This window comes from Carcharhinus amblyrhynchos, chromosome 26 (assembly GCF_965287045.1).
Source record: "Carcharhinus amblyrhynchos chromosome 26, sCarAmb.v2.hapA, whole genome shotgun sequence".
NCBI classification, from domain to species: Eukaryota; Metazoa; Chordata; class Chondrichthyes; order Carcharhiniformes; family Carcharhinidae; genus Carcharhinus; species Carcharhinus amblyrhynchos.
Genome location: NC_137349.1, coordinates 8,010,771 through 8,029,454, shown reverse-complemented (window position 1 = coordinate 8,029,454; position 18,684 = coordinate 8,010,771). Strand labels below are relative to the sequence as shown.

The window sequence follows — 18,684 nt, the reverse complement described above, 5'->3', positions numbered from 1 at the left end:
GGTGGTCGAGGTCAAGGGTTTGGAAGGTGTTGTTGAAGAAGCCTTGGTGATGCTGCAGCACATTTTATAGATGGTACACACTGCTGCCACTAGGATTGAATGCTTAAGGTGGTGGAAGGGGTGCCAAACAAGCACACAGCTTTGTCCTAGATGTTGAGCATCTAGAGTGTTAATGGAATGGTACTTATTCAGGCAAGTGCAAAGTACTCCATCAAACTCCTGACTTGTATCTTGTAGGTGATGGACAGACTTTGGGGAGTTAGGAGGTGAGTTATTCACTGCAGAATTCCCAATCTTTGATCTGCTCTTGTAGACACACTATTTATATGGCTGGTCTAGTTTAGTCCCTGGTCAATGGTAACCCTCAGGATTGAGAGGTATTCAGTGATGGTAATGTCAATGAATATCAAGAGACGTCATTGTCTGAGCAAGTAACATTTGCACAACATATCAGTCCAAGCCTGAATCCTGTCAAGGTCTTGTTGCATTTGGACAGAGATGGCTTCAGTGTCTGAGGAGTGTCAAAATGGTGCTAAACATAGTGCAATCAGTGAATATCTCCACTTCTGACCTTATGATGAAGCGAAGGTAAATGATGAAGCAGCTGAAGATGGTTGGGTTAGGATATTTCCCTGAGGAACTCTTGGAGCGATGTTCTGAGATTGGGATAATTGACTTCTAACAATCACAGCCGTCTTATTTTGTGCTAGGTACAACTCCAACAAGTGGAGAGTTTTCCCCAATTCCCACTGTCTCCAGCTTTGTTTGGGTTTCTTGAATGTCACTGTTCAAACATGGTCTTGATGTCCAGCGCAAACATTCTCACTGCCCCCAAGTTCAGCTCTTCTACTAAATGTTTATTTATCAGTGTCATAAGTAAGCTTACATTAACACTGCAATTAAGTTTCTGTGAAAATGCTCTAGTTGCCACACTCTAGCACCTGTTTGGGCACACTGAAGGAGAATTTAGCATGGCCAATGCACCTAACCAGCATGTTTTTCAGATTGTGGGAGGAAACCTGATTACCCGCAGTAAACCCACGTAGACATGGGGAGAACTCGAGGACTCTTCACAGACAGTGACTTAAGCCAGGAATTGAATCCGGGTCCCTGGCACTGTGAGGCAGCAGTGCTAACCACTGTATCATCCAGACCAAGGCCTTAATGTGCAGTTTCATGACTTCAAGGTTTAGCATGACAGTGCATTTGATAAAACCTGTGGTGAGGGCAAATGTGCTAACTTGCCTCAACATAATGAACGATAAACTTCTCCACAAAATTCTGCAGGAACTTGATTCAGGCCATATTTATAAGGTGAATGAAATAGCTTTGTTTTTTGATGTTCACCCTGGTCAAGGTGGACAGCATCAAGAGTATAAACAACATAGAGGCTATGTTTCAACGTTACTGCGACTGAAACGTTATAGCTTCTCATAATAGAAGCACAGTGCTTCAAAAAAAAAGTGAAACATCTTTCTGTTGATTATGAAATCAACTAAACCTGGATGATGTGACATCACAAGGCTGATCCAACAATTCTATTGAAAAATGAAGTTTGGGCAGAAAATAATTTCAAATAATTATAAACTGCTCTGTCCACCCTCATACCAATGCCATAAAAACCATCAAGCTACTTTTTCTTCCTCCAATCACCATGTCCTCAATCTAAAAGATCCCCATGTTTAGCTCAGTAAAAGGTGACAGTCATTGACACTAAGGAATCATTTGCAAAAAACCTGCTCGGAGGATCTCCAATCATTTAAAGACTAGTGAAACAAGAAACAATTATTGTTTCATACTTGTATTTTTCTACAATCCATTTGTATTATAAAATTTACTGCTGATTTACTATAAAATTATAGAGTGGTTACAGAACAGAAGAATGCTTATTGGCATTTTTTGCCCATGTGACTTCTGTGGATTTAAAGCAAATGGCACTGAAGAAATATGTTATTCAGGTTCTGTATTAAGTTCTTAGTTTACAAAATGAGATGTTCACAGCAGTTAAGTATTTGGATAAACTACAGATGCTAATCAGGCAAGAACAAGCATCATGTCTGAGTTAGTGTTCTCACTCATTTAAGAAAGAATTTCAGGGAAATTCTTGTAAATAAATGCACATAAGTTTTAAATAAAAATGGCAGTGATATTACTTTTATATTTATACATGTCTTCTTATTTTGGCAAACCACTATGTGGCCAAAACTAGAATAGCACCCAAGATGGCAATACAATGGGTTGGAACACATATGAACATGATATTCATGAGAGTTTCCATTAAATTTTAAGGCTGGTAGCAGAGCCTGTTGCAGCAAATTACGTACAAATTATGTTTCTGAGAGACTGATTTATTGCAGATTCTTATTAATTCATGGCATGCAGACATCTGACCAGGCTAGCATTTATTGCCCTTCTCTAATTGTCCTTGAGAAGGTGGTGCTGAACCATCTTCTTGAATGACTGCAGATCATGTGATGCAGATACTCCCACAGATGAATACAGTGTTTCAGCATTGTGACCCAGCAATGATAAAGGAACGACAATGGCCATAACTTATTCAGAGTGGCCATCAATGTCAGATTGCCACTCTATCCACTAACCTGTGCCTAACTTCTTCAGTGCCCATCTCATCTGACCTTCCAGCTGAGCTTGGGCATGATCCAGGCAGCACAGTTGTCTCTAAATCCCAGCATCCAAGTCTGAGAGAGTCAGAATGAAAGACAATTCCCCATTTTTATGGCTGTAGCTGTGTGGATGGGGGCTTGCGGCAGAATCGCATGTGGGGATTGGTCTCTGCCATGCAAATGATTACCTGGGAATTTCCAAGGGGAATTCGCTAGCACTGGCATACCACCAAATATGACAATGGGGAGTCTGGAGGTTAAGGCCCGATATACTTCCAAGTTGAGATGACATGCAGCTTGGAAGGGAACTCGCAGGTGCTCTCATTCACCTGCTGCCCCTGTTCTGCCATACGATGGAAGTCAGTATTTGTCTAATTCTCTATAAAAGGGTACTGCTAAATCTGTTTCAACCATCCTAGAAACAATGCATTCAAAATCCTAACCACTTGGTGCACTAAAGTTTTTACATGTTAACTCTGCTTTTTTTTTGCCACTCGCCCTAAATCTGTGTCTTCTCATTAATCCTTTAGTCATTGGAAACAATTTCTTCTATCTAATCCCTAATGCTTTTAAATGCCTTTTTGCCAGGATCTGAGTGCCGTAGGGTCCCCTAAAAATGACCTTCCCCTATAAATCTAAAGGCTAACAGCCAACTTACCGTACGGCATTCATTTTCTACTCTTTTCAGTTCTAGGTGTCCTGCCCATTACCTCACATTTTCAGTACAGATAATGGAATGCCATTTCTTTTACTCTGTAAAAGAAATACACATTTTAAACAGGATAGGCATTGCTGCAGATCATATAATTGTATTTACTTCAAGTTGCACATGCTGGGGATGGAAGCATGCATATTTCATTCCCTACAAAAGCTAATCAATAGTTTGCTTTAAAAAGTAATTGAGAACAAATTTTTCCCATTATCTGTATCTCACGAGTACTGATTTCTGAAAAATTGCTAGCCTATAGTTTATTTCCCCCAATTAGTTTAGCAGTACATGTTTTAGTAAACAGAACAAATGAAGCGTTTGTACCTAAATTACAAAGGAGTCTAAAACAATTTTTAAATCCTCAGCCAGTCTGGCACCAGCTTATGCTACAAACAGTTGGTCAAGTTTGTACCCGAAAACCTTACTCAGGTTGATGGTTCCATAATAGGAGCCACTTCATAGTATTGTGGGAAAGCGCACATTTACGGAGTGCTTAAACAGCTAATCAGGATTGTGCGCTTTTGGCAAACCCACTATATTGTATTATAATCATTGTTGTCAGGTATCAACAATTGATTTCAATTCATTATAAAACTTGTGAATCACAAATCAACTTCAAAACTTTCATGAAAAGATTGAAGATTTATTGATACTGGTTGGTTAAGAGTTGCAGTATTTTTATTGCAGTTCATCCTCAGTATATCAGTTATTTTCCTGGATCAGAATGCCAGGAATAACTGACAGGAATGGAGAACTCAGTCAATGAAAAGCCCCTTTCATCAACGCCACTATTGTTCAATGAGATAAAAAAACAAAATGGGAAGACCAGGAGGAAATAAATTACAATACAACTTCCACTGTATTTTCCCATCCTACAATTTAGCGATTGTTGGTTATGGCATGATTGAATGAAGATAGGCACAACGTTTGCTCAGATGGAAAGAACCCAAGAATGAGTCCAGCTGGCTTACTCCTTTACATTCTGGTGGAATAGTGGCATTTTTAGAGGCTTGGGAGAAGGTTAACCTTTACATTTAAGAATGGTGCACACAAAGGCACAGAAACTGCTCAATACCCTTCCTTATATTACTCTTTGCTTTAGAAAAGCACCAAGTCTGGGAAAAATCTGAAACCAAAGGCATATGTAGCATTCTTAAACTCATCACTTTGGAGTTAACTTCTAGATTGGGTCTGTTTTGCCAATGTACAACTACCTGAATTTTTTAAACTCGATTTTTTCACCCCATAAATGTTGGTAATCAAGGTCACTGCAACATTATTCAACACATTATTATAGGAATTGGAATATATTACCTCAAGAGGCACATAATTCTTGGAACTGTTTGAATTGCAGATTTTTTTTGAAAACAAGTTTTCACTTGGTGAAATTACCACAAAAATTGGATCAGATTTGATCTTTTGAGAATGCGTCAAACCTATACTTTAGGCCTTAATGATAAATTATTCTATTATTAAACTAATGAAATTTTCCGAGAAAACAAAATTGACAAGATCCAATATTAACAACGTAGAATATATTTTAATATAAAAGATCTCTTATCCAGAATACATAGATGGCAATTTCTGGGTAAGTGAATGCTTTCTTGGTAAACTGCACATTCTATCTACTACTATCTTTTTAATTTTGAAACACACATTAACTGACGACATTTTCAAACTTGCACCTTATCTAGTTAAAGTCATAATTGTGTCAAAATAATATGCCAAACTGGCTATAGTTGTAAAATGGACTAGACATACAAGTTTGAGCTGACAAATTGGATAGGAAGAATGGGAACTTTTCCTTCTCAAATTAGAAATTTAAATAAAAACATTTGGGTCACTAAGACTCAGATTGATGCTATCTTCAATTCTAATGGGGACACAGCAAGTTACACCAATGGTTGCCTTTTAAGAACAAGGATTCAAAATCATCAACGAAGGCCATCAGTGTTGATGGGACCATCCAAGCCCCTTCAACGTGGCCCACAAAGTCCAACAAAATCTATTCGCAATCAGGTTTTTTTTTTAAAAAGTTGTAACATTTATCATTTACATTGGATGAGTTTTGAAAGTGCTATTCTAAAGACCATTCCAATCAGAAAACCTAAATCTACGTAAATCTTGAGATGTTAACAATGGGTACAAGGATTTAAACTTGAGCACATGAAGATTTTGCACATGCCTCTTGTACAGAAAAACAATTTAAATAACTGTCTTACGTATGAAAATCAAAAAAGAATCTGCACTTCAATTTTTCTGACTTTTTGGCATTTTTTGTGTGTCCTCCCCACCTCAAAACCTCATTTTCTCTCCGTTCCTCTGAAAGACACTGATTTATCAGCTTTTAATTATTCAGCACTCCTCATATGAAAGAGGAAGGGTGGGATTTTACTGCTGCTTTATGCCCGTTTTGTGCCAGAAAAATGCCATACAATCGGGCGTGTAAAGCAGCTAGGGTGAATAGCACCAGTTTTAGACACTAGGATTTCTGGCACAGTCAGCCTCTCACTGGAAATGGACCAGAAGCTGGTTAATTCACTGAAATCATGCTTTGCATCTACTTAGTGAGCCCGGTGTTCAATTGTCTGGGCTCACTCGCCTTTATAGCCTCATTGGGAGAGGTTCTCTCTAGTGAAGAAAACACCTGCTCCTCATGAAAGGGAACAGCCCTGTTGGCCTTCGCTGCTGAAACCTCAGGCCATTGAGGCCCCCCTTAAGGAGGCCGAAGCCGAGGCATTGCCAGACTGGAGCACTTGCACAATGCCAGGGGTCAGGGCCAATGGGGAGTGGGGTCTACTGGAGGAGGGGCCCCGCTGCCAGTGTGCATGTGATTGGAGAGGACAGCGGAACCACAATTGGGGAGGCAGGGTCCGTGATTGGTCAGGGTGGCAGGGGAGGGGGAAGCAAGTTGAGGCTGTTTGCAGGGGCCCGATAGCGCTCTCTTTGTCTGCTACTGTTAATGTGCATATGCAGAGGTCTACACATGCACAATACATTCCTCTACAGGCTGCCTAGCAAGTTAAGCCCCGTCCGCTGCCTTCTGTAGTGAGAAACAGACTTGCCCAAAATTTTAAGACAGGAAGCATAAAATTGGACTTGAAAATGCATCTAAAAATCGGATCTGGAATTCTCCCAGTTTCATGTCCGCTTGACACTTGGGGGAAAAAAAGTCTCGTAAAGTGTCTAAATACGCTTTCTGACAAGGAGGAAAGGGATGTAGTGGATTTTGAGCAAAAGAGTGAATAGGAATAGTTATGATGAAAAAGTTGAAACAATTGAAGATGAGATTTTGAGAACAGTGAATGGGTAGCAAGAGTGAAAGAACAAGGCAGAGAATTCCTGAGGACAGGAACATATCAGTTGAGCAGCTGCTCGTGGCTAAATGGAGGAAGTAAATGCCTGGGATAAGGTTTCATAGGCACCAGCTGCCCATTTAACGACACTGCACCTCGGTGTCAGCAGGTGATTTAAGAAATGGGCATCATAGTATTTACATTATTTCCTTAGCTAGGGACCAGTGAGTCTGTGCACGCCAGTGTTGAGGGCAAAGAGGTACTCATCTTTGGGGAGAGGCGGGGCTGTGAGGGAGACTCAAGGGCAAATGTGAGGTTGAATGGAAATTGAACTGTGCCGTCTGTAAGCAGATAAGTGGCTGTTAAGTAAATTTTTTCTTTTTACTCTTGGCATTGTAGTTGTTGTACACTACAATAGTGTTTCTGTGTAATTTCTGTGGTTTATAGTTGGTAAAGGTTATATTTGATAGTAATGAGGGGCAGTAAAGAAGGGCCCTAGAGAACTGCATATAATCTGAAAAAAAATCTTTCAAAATTCAAGGGGTAAGACATGATGTGAGAGCTCCAAACTGTGGTTTGCTCCTCTTGCTCCATGTGGCAGACTGGGGACCATTCCAGTCCCCTGGGTCAGCACGTGTGCAGGAAGTGTCTCCAACTACAGCTCCTGGAAGCTCGACTTTCAGAGCTGGAGTGGCAGCTGGAGACACAGTAGAGCATCCATGAGTCAGAAAGTATCGTGGATAGTACGTACAGAGAGGTGATCACACCACAGGCTCAGATTCTGCAGGAAGGAAGGGAATGGGTGACCACCAGACAGAGCAAGAAAGATAGGCAGGTAGTGCAGGAATCTCCTGTGACTATTCCCCTGCAAAATAGATATACCACTTTGGATACTGCTGAGGGGAATGACCTCACTGAGGAAAGCAGCAGCAGCCAAATTCGTTGTAGCAGAATCAGCCGTGGTGCAAAGGGGAGGAGTAAAAAGTATGTCAGTACAATAGTTGTGGGGGATTCAATTGTAGGGAAGATAGACAGGTGTTTCTGTGGCAGCAAACAAAACTCTAGGATGGTATGTTGCCTCCTTGGTGCTAGGGTCAAGGATGTCTCAAAGCAGCTGCAGAATATTCTGAAGGGGGAAGGCGAACAGCCAGTGATCGTAGTACACGTTGATACAAACGACATAAGTAAAAAAAGGGATGAGGTCCTAAAAGCAGAGTACAGGGAGCAAGGAAGAAAATTAAGAAATCAGACCTCAAAAGGTAGTGATCGCAGAACCACAGTGCCACGTTCTTGTTGGAGTAGAAATTACAGGATATATCGGATAAATACGTGGCTGAAGAGATAGTGTCGGGGAAGGGTTTCAGGTTCCTGGGGCATTGGGACCGATTCTGGAGGCGGGGGGACTTGTGCAAATTGGACAGGTTACACCTGGGGCAGGACAGGGACTGATGTCCTTGGGGGAGTGTTTGCTGCAACAGTTGGGAAGGTTTAAACTAATATGCCAGGGGGATGGGAACCTACGTAAGGAGTCAAGTGGAGGAGGGAGCAAGGACAAAAACAAAAGGTAGAAAAGGGAATAAGAAAAGTGATAGGCAGAGAAACCAAGGACAAAGATCAAACAGGGCTATAAGAGAAAAATACTGGGATCAAGACAAGCAATGTTAAAAAGACAAGCTTATAAGGCTCTGTACTTTAATGTGTGGAGCATTTGCCATAACGTGAATGAACTAATCGCCCAGATAGATATAAATGGGTACAATATAATTGGGATTATGGAGACATGCTGTAGGATAACTAGGGATGGGAACTGAATGTCCCAGGGTATTCAAAATTTAGGAAGGACAGGCATAAAGGAAAAGGTGGTAGAGGGGCACTGCTGGTTAAAGAGGAAATTAACATAATAGTAAGAAAGGATATTGGTTCTGACAACGTGGAGTCTATATGGTAGAGTTGAAAAATACCAAGGGGCAAAAAACATTAGTGGATATCATACATAGACCCACAAACTGCATTGGTGACGTTGGGAATGGCATTAAACATGAAATGAGTGATGCATGTGATAAGGGAATATCACCTATGATCACCGATTTTAATCTGCACATAGATTGGGCAAATCAAATTAGCCACAATGCAATGGGGGAAGAATTCTAGGAGTGTACACAGGATAGTTTTCTTGACCAACATGAGGAGGAACCATCTAGAGAGCAGGCCATCTTAGATTGGGTACTGGGCAAGAGATGGGAATCATTGCCAATCTAGCTGTATGAGATCCCTTGGGGACGAGCAACCATAGCATGATAAAAAAAATTTGATCAAGATGGTAAGTGAAGTAGTTGATTCAAAGACTAGGGTGCTGAATCTTAATAAAGAAAACTATGAGGATATGAAGCGCAAGTTGGCCTTGATAGATTGAGGAGAGTTACTTCAAGGGATGATAGTGGACAGACAATGGCAACATTCAAGGAATGCATGGGGGAACTGCAGCAACTGTTTACGCCTGTTTGGCACAAAAGCAAAATGAGCAAGATGGCCAATCTATGGCTTACAATGGAAATTAAAGTGTGTATTCAATCTAAGGAAGAAGCATACAGATTAGCCAGGAAAAATAATAGGTCTGAGGGTTGGGAGCAGTTTAGAATTCAGCAAAGGAGGACCAAGGGATTGATTAAGAAAGGGAAAATACAATATGAAAGTAAACTTGCAGGGAACATAAAGAATGACACGAAGAGTTTCGACAGATACATGAAGAGAAAGGGATTGGTGAAGACAAATGTAGGTTCCCCTACAGACAGAAATGGGGGAAGTGTATAATAGGGGACAAAGAAATGGCCGAGCAATTGAATACATACTTTGGTTCTGTTTTCATAAAAGAGGACACAAATCAAATGCCAGAAATATTGGAGAGCGCAAGGTTCAGAGAGAGGGAAGAACTGAGAGGGGTCAATATTAGTAGAGAAATGGTACTTGGAAAGTTGATGGGATTGAAGGCAGATAAATCCCCAGGGCCTGATAATCTACATCCAGGAGTACTTAAGGAAGTGGCTCTAGAAATAGTGGATGCATTGATGGTCATCTTCCAGGATTCTACGGAATCCTGGTCCCTGCAGATTGTAAGGTAGCGAATGTCACTCCAATATTCAAAAAGGAGAGAGAAAGCAGGGAATTATAGACCAGTAATCTTAACATCAGTAGTGCGGAAAATTTGCGAATCCATTGTCAAGGACTTTATAGCAGAGCACTTAGAAAGCAGTGGCAGGATCAGACAGAGTCAGCATGGATTTATGAAGGGGAAATCATGCTGGATAAATCTGCTGGAATTCTTTGAAGATGTAACTAGTAGAGCTGACAAGGGGGAGCCAGCTGTGGTATATTTGGACTTTCAGAAAGCGTTTGATAAAGTTCTACACAAGAGATTATCATGCAAGATTAAAGTGCACAGATTGGAGAAAGTGTATTGAGATAGATAGAAAACTGGTTGTTTCCTCAAAAAGTAGGGTGCTTTTCAAATTGTAGGTAGTAACTAGTGGGTGCCACAGGGATTGGTGCTGGGACCCCAGCTATTCGTAATATATATTAACGATTTGGATGAGGGAACAGAAGTTAGCAGACGAAACCAGGTTGGGCGAGAGGGTGAACTGTGCCAAGGATGCAGAGATCTTTCAGAATGATCTGAACTGGTTGGGTGAGTGGGCTAATCAATGGCAGATGCAGTATAATTTGGATAAATGTGAAGTTATTCACTTTGGAAGCAAAAACAAGATAACAGATTAGTACCTGAATGGCAATAAATTGCGAGAGGGGATGTGCAGTGGTACTTGGGTGTCTTTGTGCACCAGTCATTGGAGGTAAACATGCAGGTGCAGCAGGCAGCAAATGGCATGTTGGCCTTCAATGCGAGGGGGTTTCAAGTACAGAAGCAGGGATGTGGTGTTGCAACTTTACAGAGCCTTGGTGAGGTCACACCTAGAGCACTGTATGCAGCTTTGATTTCCTTTGCTGAGGAAGAATGTTCTTGCTCTCAACAGAGTGCAGCAAAGGTTTACCAGGCTGACTCCAGGTATGGCGGAACTGATGTATGAAATAGACTGACTAGGGTAGGATTGTTTTTGCTGGAGTTCAGATGAATGGTGGGGGGGGGGCCGGTGTGTGTGCGTGTGTGTGTGTGTGTGTGTGTGTGTGTGGAATATCAGAGACTTTTAAAAGTCTAACAGATCTACACAGGATAGATGTAGGAGGGATGTTCCCAGAACCAGGGATCACAGTCTGAGAAATCAGGGTAGACCATTTACAATGGAGTGGAGGAGACATTTCTTCACCCAAAGAGTGGTGAACCTATAGGATTCATTACCACAGGAAGCAGTTGATGCCAAAACATTGAATGCATTCAAGAGGCGGCTGGATATAGCAGTAGGGGCAAATAGGATCAAAGATTATGGGGGGAAAGCTGGATTAGGCTTTTGAGTTGGATGATCAGCCATGATCTTAATGAATGGTGGAAGCAGGCTCAAAAGGGCCAAATGGGCTCCTTCTATCTTCTAAGGGTCACAAAACACACTTCTATTTGGGGGTCCGGATGATTTCCCCCTTTCAAACTCAGTACACAATGGGGTCAATCATGTTGCCACTCCCAACACCCTGGCTGACGACAGCTAATTCAGCACAGGAAATGGATGTAACCCAAGAGCTCCCCACTCCAGCTCACTGGATACACTCCCAATCAACTAGAGGATTAAGGGAAAGAAACTCAACACTTCTTTTTATAAAGCTAATGAGCAAATATTTCCAATTCATCATTTGTACTTAGTGGTTTCTGAACCCAACAGTGTAAAATCCTTAAAAGGTCTGACAGGTAAAATAATGCTTCCCGATCAGAAAAGTGCCAACGTGGAAACAATAGTTGTTAGTGGACTGAAAAATGTTGTGTTGCTTGTTATTCTTTGCAACATCTAAACATGTTGCACTGGGACCACATTTCTATAACCTCTACTGTTGCTAATTAATGACATAAAAGGTCAGATTTCTAATATGATTTTGACTATATATATTAAAATGAATGTTAAGAGAACAAATCCATCCCAACTCCATTTTTAAAAATTCATATTCAAGTATCATTTTGTAAAAAATGTTATGGGAAATGAATATTCGGGCCTTTAAAACAGGTCAACCTTGCATTGATATGGTGCCTTTCATGATGGCAGCCACTTTACAACCAATGAAGTAATTTTACAGTGTAGTATTTATGCATACAGAAATGTGGTATCGACTAGATAATCTATTTTTGTGACGTCGAGAGATCAATATTGACCAGGACATAAGGGATTACATTGGATAAAGGCAAATTACTGCGGATGTTGGAATCTGAAACCAGAAGAGAAAATGCTGGAGAACCTCAGCAAGTCTGACAGCACCTGTATGGAGAGAAAAGAGCTGACTTTTTGAGTCCAAGTGACCTAGTTTTGACAAAGGGCATTTGGACTCGAAACATCTGCTCTTTTCTCTCTTTACAAAAGCTGCCAGGACTGCTGAGATTTTCCAGCATTGTTCCTTTTGATGAGTGATAACTCTCTTGCTCTTCTTGAAGCAGTACTCCATTGAGAATTCTTACATCCATCTGAGGCGGCATACAGAGCCTCCAATTCATATCTCATTCAGAAGGCAGCACTTCTGACAGTGCAGAACCCTCAGTAATGCATTGGGAATGTCAATCTTGATTTTTATACCCAAATCCTTTGGATTAAAAAATCGAGTGGAATTTGAATCTGCAATCTTCTAACTCAGTGTTGTGCGCGCTACGGTTTAATGTAACAACCCTTTTAACAGTAACTTGAAATAAAATGCATTTCTTTACTGTTTAGAAATAATTGTAGTACAATATATATCCGCTATCACACTACATAATAATCTGCAAAAAACTGTCCTTTAAGGTGTAAACATTAAATACAAGGATGCAAAATATGATGAATCCCATTACAACTCCACTATATATGCAATTTGCCAGATTGAAGTCTCAATCCTAACTGCTTTAGTTGAATTGGAATTGTTTGGAACATTTACATAAAACCTAATCTTTGATCAAGATACTGAATTGATCTGTTTTCTTACTTTAGTAAACGACATTGTTCCTTTGATTCAATCTGGTCTATTCCATTGTGAGAATTTATATATTCAATGGAGTTGTGCAAATGTTTATATATGTACATAATACTGTTTAGTTTTCCTGGAAACCTCTGGAGAGTATTAACAGAGGTGTTGCATTTGAACCAAAGAAAGGATTTGTAACAGCAATGGGATTTATTTTGAAAAGTTATTTGCAGTGAACAAGAAGTCACAAACAAAGCCAGAAGATAAAAGAATGAACGAAGAGGTATATTAAAATTACCTTCATTATTAGAAATGATTGGACTCAGTAAGAAGACATTCTTAGTATAATTCTGCATAATTTTAGACATACCTCTTTCTGGAACTTTCGTTGGCTGGAGAAATTTCTCTCATTGTTTTACAGGACTGTTTTGCAAGACAGATTTTCATCATTTATCAGCTGAGAGGCAAGCAGAAAGGAAAACAGGGTGGGGAGGATTGCATGCTTATTACAGTAACCATACAATTTTCCTACCATTAATTTAAATGGAAGGAAATTCATGCAATTTCTGTTACCAGTGTATAATCTTTCCTGCTCAATACTTCTCTTGATACTCTGTTCAGGATGCTTAGCAGTAGGAGTAAAGAAGAATAAATAAACTGTTTCTTTTTAAAACCTATTGTTTGTGTGTTGGTATCTGACATTATCAACAGAATTAGGTAATGTGTAGGTGACGGCTTCCAAAAAAAAATCGCTGGAAGTGGAGTTATTGTTAGCCATTCTGCTTCATCTTTGCAATGCAAGGTACAGCAGTGGTATCAAAGGTGACTGCACATCCAGAGATTCATTAGTTTGCAAAATATTGTCCAGGTATATGAATCAAAGTTAGTATGAGGGAACAGCAACTGATTAGGAAGGCAAATGGAATGAAGTTAATGCAAGGAGAAATGAATATAAAAGTAGAGAAATTTTACTGTAGTTGCTTTTGTGAAGGGAGGTCGTGTCTCACGAACTTGATCGAGTTTTTCGAGAAAGTGACGAAGATGATTGATGAGGGTAGGGCAGTGGGTGTCGTCTACATGGTCTTCAGTAAGGCCTTTGACAAGGTCCCTCATGGTAGACTGGTGCAGAAGGTGAGGTTGCATGGGCTCAGAGGTAAGCAGGCAAGGTGGATATAAAACTGGCTAGGTCAAAGAAGACAGAGGGTAGCAGTGGAAGGGTTTCTGAATGGAGGGCTGTGGCAAGTAGCATTCCTCAGGGATCAGTGTTGGGATCTTTGCTGTACGTTTTTATATATTGGAGGAACATGTAACTGGTTTGATTAGTAAGTTTGTGAATGACACAAAGGTTGATGGATTTGCAGATAGCAATGAGGACTATCAAACGATACAGAAGGATATAGATGAATTGGAGACTTGGGCAGAGAGATGGCAGATGGAGTTTAATCTGGACAAATGTGAGGTAATGCATTTTGGAAGGTCTAATACAAGAAATATACAATAAATGGCAGAATCTTTAGGAGTATTGATAGGCAAAGAGATCTGGGTGTACAGGTACACAGGTCACTGAAAGTGGCAATGCAGGAGGAGAAGGTAATCAAGGAGTTATTCGGCATGCTTACCTTCATCGGCTGGGGCATTGAGTTTAAAAACTGGCAAGTCATGTTGCAGCTTTGTAGGACCTTAGTTAGGCCGTACTCAGAATATAGTGTTCAATTCTGTTCGCCACACTACCAGAAGGACGTGGAGGCTTTCGAGAGGGTACAGAAAAGATTTACCAGGGTATTGCCTGGGTACGAAGGGCATTAACTACGAAGAGAGGATGGCGATATTTAGTTTGTTCTCACTGGAAAAACAGAGGTTGAGGGGAGACTTGATAGAAGTCTACAAGATGATGAGAGGCGTGGACAGAGTGGATAGTCAGAAGCCTTTTTCCCCAGGGTGGAAGAGTTAATTACTAGGGGACACAGATTTAAGGGGCAAGGTTTAAAGGATATGTATGAGGCAGATATTTTACAGAGAACTGGATGCCTGGAACTCGCTGCTGGGGAAGATAGTGGAAGCGGATATGGTAGTGACTTTTAAGGGCATCTTGACAAATACATGAATCGGATGGAATAGAGGGATGTGGTCTCCGGAAGAGTAGGGGGATTTAGTTCAGTTGGGCAGCATGGTCAGTGCAGGCTTGGAGGGCCGAAGGGCCTGTTGCTGTGCTGTAATTTTCTTTGTTCTTTGTACAGGGCTGTTATGAGTCCGCGGAGTACTCTGTATAGTTTTGGTCTCCTTATTTGAAAGGGATATATTTGAATTAGAAGCAGTTCAGAGAAAGTTTATATGACTCATTCATGGGATGAAGGGCACTTTTTATGGAAAAAGTTGAACAGGTTGGGCATATATCCACTGGTGTTTAGCATAATGAAGGGTGATCTGATTCAAATATAAGGTGGATACCAGGGGATATTGCCTCTTTTGTGGGAGACTGCAACTAGGGGACATAATTTAAAAATAAAGATGGAAATGAAGAGAATTTTCTCTCTCAGATGGTTGCTAATCTGTAGAATTCTTTTCCCGAGAAATTGTTGCAACTTGGGTCACTGAATTTATTGAAGGCTAAGTTGGATGGATTTTTGGTACACGAGGATTGGGCGTGAGGATGCAGACAGGAAAGCAGAGTTGAGACCACAACAAATCAGTCATAATATTACCAAATGGTAAACAGGTTCAAAGAACAGAACAGCCTACTCATCTTAAGTGCTACATTCCTGTACATACCAAGGAATGTTTAAGGAGCTATATAAATGCAAGTTTCTTTCTTTCCGGGGGGGGGGGGGGGGGGGGGGGAGAAAGGATCTGTTTACTGAGGTTAAGACAGTAGAGAGATGATGACATTAAAAAAAATACAAAACATTAAACAACCACAGTGGTTGATGATGGCATTGAGTTGAAGCTTTGGCAGGAAAGGGCACAGTGAAGCTGTAAAAATAAATTCTGTCAGACTGCACCAGAAGTAGCAATGTTCTGCTGGCTAGCATGGATCTGTCCAGATATATACACGTACATATTTTGCAAAATATAAAAAAAAGCTATGAGCTAAGATAATTCAATAATTCAGCTTAGTGTTTCTGAGCCATATTCACCATCAGGACATGTTGTAGAATTATTACCTTCAACATGCTCAGTGATGAGAAAGTTTGAGCTTGTTGTGAATCTAATATGGACACTTAATTATGAAGTTAATGAAATCCTATGCATAGCACAAACTGGAGGGTTAGAAGACATTGCAAATTTTAAACTTGGGCATGAGTTTAACCCTGAAACTGAACTAACTGTTAGAAATTTATGTACTGTACACAGATTTTGGTTATTATTTATAGTATATACATACACAAGACAGTGAATTTCCATTTCAATTTTTTCTTACTACTGCAGTCCATTCCTTTGATATGGAAGCCTTCCAATATTGATAGGGTATAGGCTGTTCCAAGTTGTATGAGGTAGGACCTGAAGGTATATTAAGATCATGCAGCATCACCAGGTAGTTGTTTATATCCCATTGGAAAATTCACTATCTGGGTAGATTCACATTTGGCAGTTGTGATTAGAAGGTAAACGCTTCATAAAAGGTACAAGAAAACTAACTTACAAATGCATGTAACTATTACCACTGCATAAATATTACACCTTCAAATTAGAAATTGAAAAATGTTTATAGTCTGTCAATGAGGAAAGTACAGAATAAAATCCCAGTTGCCACTAATACTTTCCTATCCCACTTGGTGTTGTGTGCAGAATCAAGCGGCTCTTAACACAGTATGTAGATTTTAAATCACTTTACCAACGTACATTCTCACTCAAGACAAATGTGTTGGGATTACATTCCTGTAGTTTTCTGCGAACTCACATAACAATCAGGAAGCAAGCACTGCTGTATTGGCCAACTAATTTGTACGAGAAATATGGGTCTGAGAACTTTACTATTTTAAAAAAACTACTCCGAAATATAATTGGTTGTTTTTGCTGCCTTCATTTGAAGATTGTATTTTCCAAAATGTTAACAGCTTGCTCCATAGCCCATAAAAATGATGGATTTAATAACTTCTCCCAATCAACAATTCAGTCAAATCTTAGCCAACTGAATAGCAGAACATCTACATCCAAAGATAGGCAAGAGATAGCAATGTTACTTAGAAGGTTTACATTTATGATACTCAGTATTTCAGCAATTTGAGGGTCACCAGAGGAAAGTAGAAAATAAGTTAGGTGCAAAAGGCATTATTCACCTACCCAATCTTAGCCAGTGATTAATTTATTCTGCCTTCTCCACTTCTGCAAAACAGCCAAATATATTATAGCACTGTGAATATAATTTTGTTAACTGATACTGATGCCAATATATGTAGTGTTCGATATAAATTAGCAGTTGTCAGTGTCGGTTAGGATACACTGCAACAAATTCTATACCACAAAACCTAAACCAAAAATGTTAACATAAAGGCTTAAACTGCTTCTGATCTACCACACACACAAAGTTATGTTCTGGGAAACCTTGCTGCGCGCACAGTACTAATTTAACAATGTTCAATTTTCTAAAACACATTTTCTGACATACACTCGATTGAAACAGATGCAGATGCTGGAGGCAGAACAATTTTGCGAAAAACTCTCAATGAGCAAAATTAATCAAACGACTAACAAAACTAAAGCACATATTATTGATCAAATATAATAAACTGAATAAGCAGTGAAACTTAAACATGCCCTTATTTACAACACCCCATTAAATATTAGCAATGGATAGAAACAGTTTCCTCCTTGCTTTATTTCTGAAATACTTAGACATTTAATTTGCGTTAAGTATTCCAAATTTTTTTAATACCAAATAGCATTCATACTGTACAATTTCAATTGGGTTTTCTGGTTGAGATAATTTGAAGATTCTCTTCTTCTATCACATCCCCCAAAGAAAGAACAAATTTATCAACTGATAACTCAAGTCAACCTTAGACAAATTAGAAAGCACATCAATAACAAAACATACCCCTTTAAAAGCCCACCCTTGCTTGATCTGGTGAAGTTAATCCCCATTGGCTGAAATTTCAAATTCCCCTTTGCTAGATTTGCAACCATTGGTTCAAGTGTAATGTTAAAAAAAACAAATATAATCCCTATTTAGACACCTGTATTCACTGATTTGAGTATTTCTTGTTGTTGGTAATCATTAATCCGGTTCTAATGCACTGTGCTTCATCCATGCGTAGACAAAGCTATAGGATGATGCAGGGTTTTTTTTCCTTGAAAGGGTTCTCAGATGTCGGGACACCAAGAATCAGCGGGTCGCTCCGGGCATGCTGCTCGCAGTAATTCATAAGGTCTACAGCAGCTTTGGATACCTGTTATGAAAAATAATTTGAAAAAAATCATTCAAGGCATACAAAATTGTAACTGATTGCGTATTTCTCTCTTTTCCAATTTCCTATCTTCTACCTTCCTTGGCGCTTGCTGGGAACCACTTAACAGACACCACCAGTCATTTGGTGATTTGTTCACATGCAAGGCTTTTTCTTATGCTCTTATGTTCTTAAGGCTAGAAAGTCAGCAAGCTACACAACTGCCCATCAGTCACCTTCTAGTACCTCACTGTGTGAACCTATGCAGCAAATGCCAGGAAGCTATTCATACTTGGTGACATCATGAAGGAGCATAATGTTCTTGCTCAAGATACTGATCACTTCCTACAGTAGTTTTAATAAAGAGATCAAAACTCCAGATGATTTGCCCCCCCTTAATCCAGGGGTGCAAGAATCAAAATGTAGTGCCTCTACCTGTGTCACAATAGAAATCAATTAACTCAATATGAAGTATTGAGTAATGATATTCCTGCTTCGTGTATCAGCTACTTGTTTCAGTGAACACAAATGGACATGGATGAATCTAGATTTGCATGTTAACAATTTATCCAGAACTGAAGAAAAGCAAT

The 18,684-nt window shown here is 39.9% G+C and overlaps 1 protein-coding gene across 4 annotated transcripts in view; it reads right to left on the bottom strand.

Moving 5' to 3' along the window:
• Window positions 1-15,547: 15,547 nt before the first annotated feature.
• gng7 (guanine nucleotide binding protein (G protein), gamma 7) overlaps window positions 15,548-18,684 on the bottom strand; it is a 202,124-nt gene continuing 198,987 nt past the window's right edge. For all 4 annotated transcript variants that reach the window (XM_080212955.1, XM_080212956.1, XM_080212957.1 and 1 more), the window contains one exon: window positions 15,548-18,097. In XM_080212955.1, the coding sequence (XP_080069081.1) occupies window positions 17,972-18,097 (126 nt within the window). In that variant the 3' untranslated portion in view covers window positions 15,548-17,971. The remainder of the gene's footprint in view (window positions 18,098-18,684) is intronic.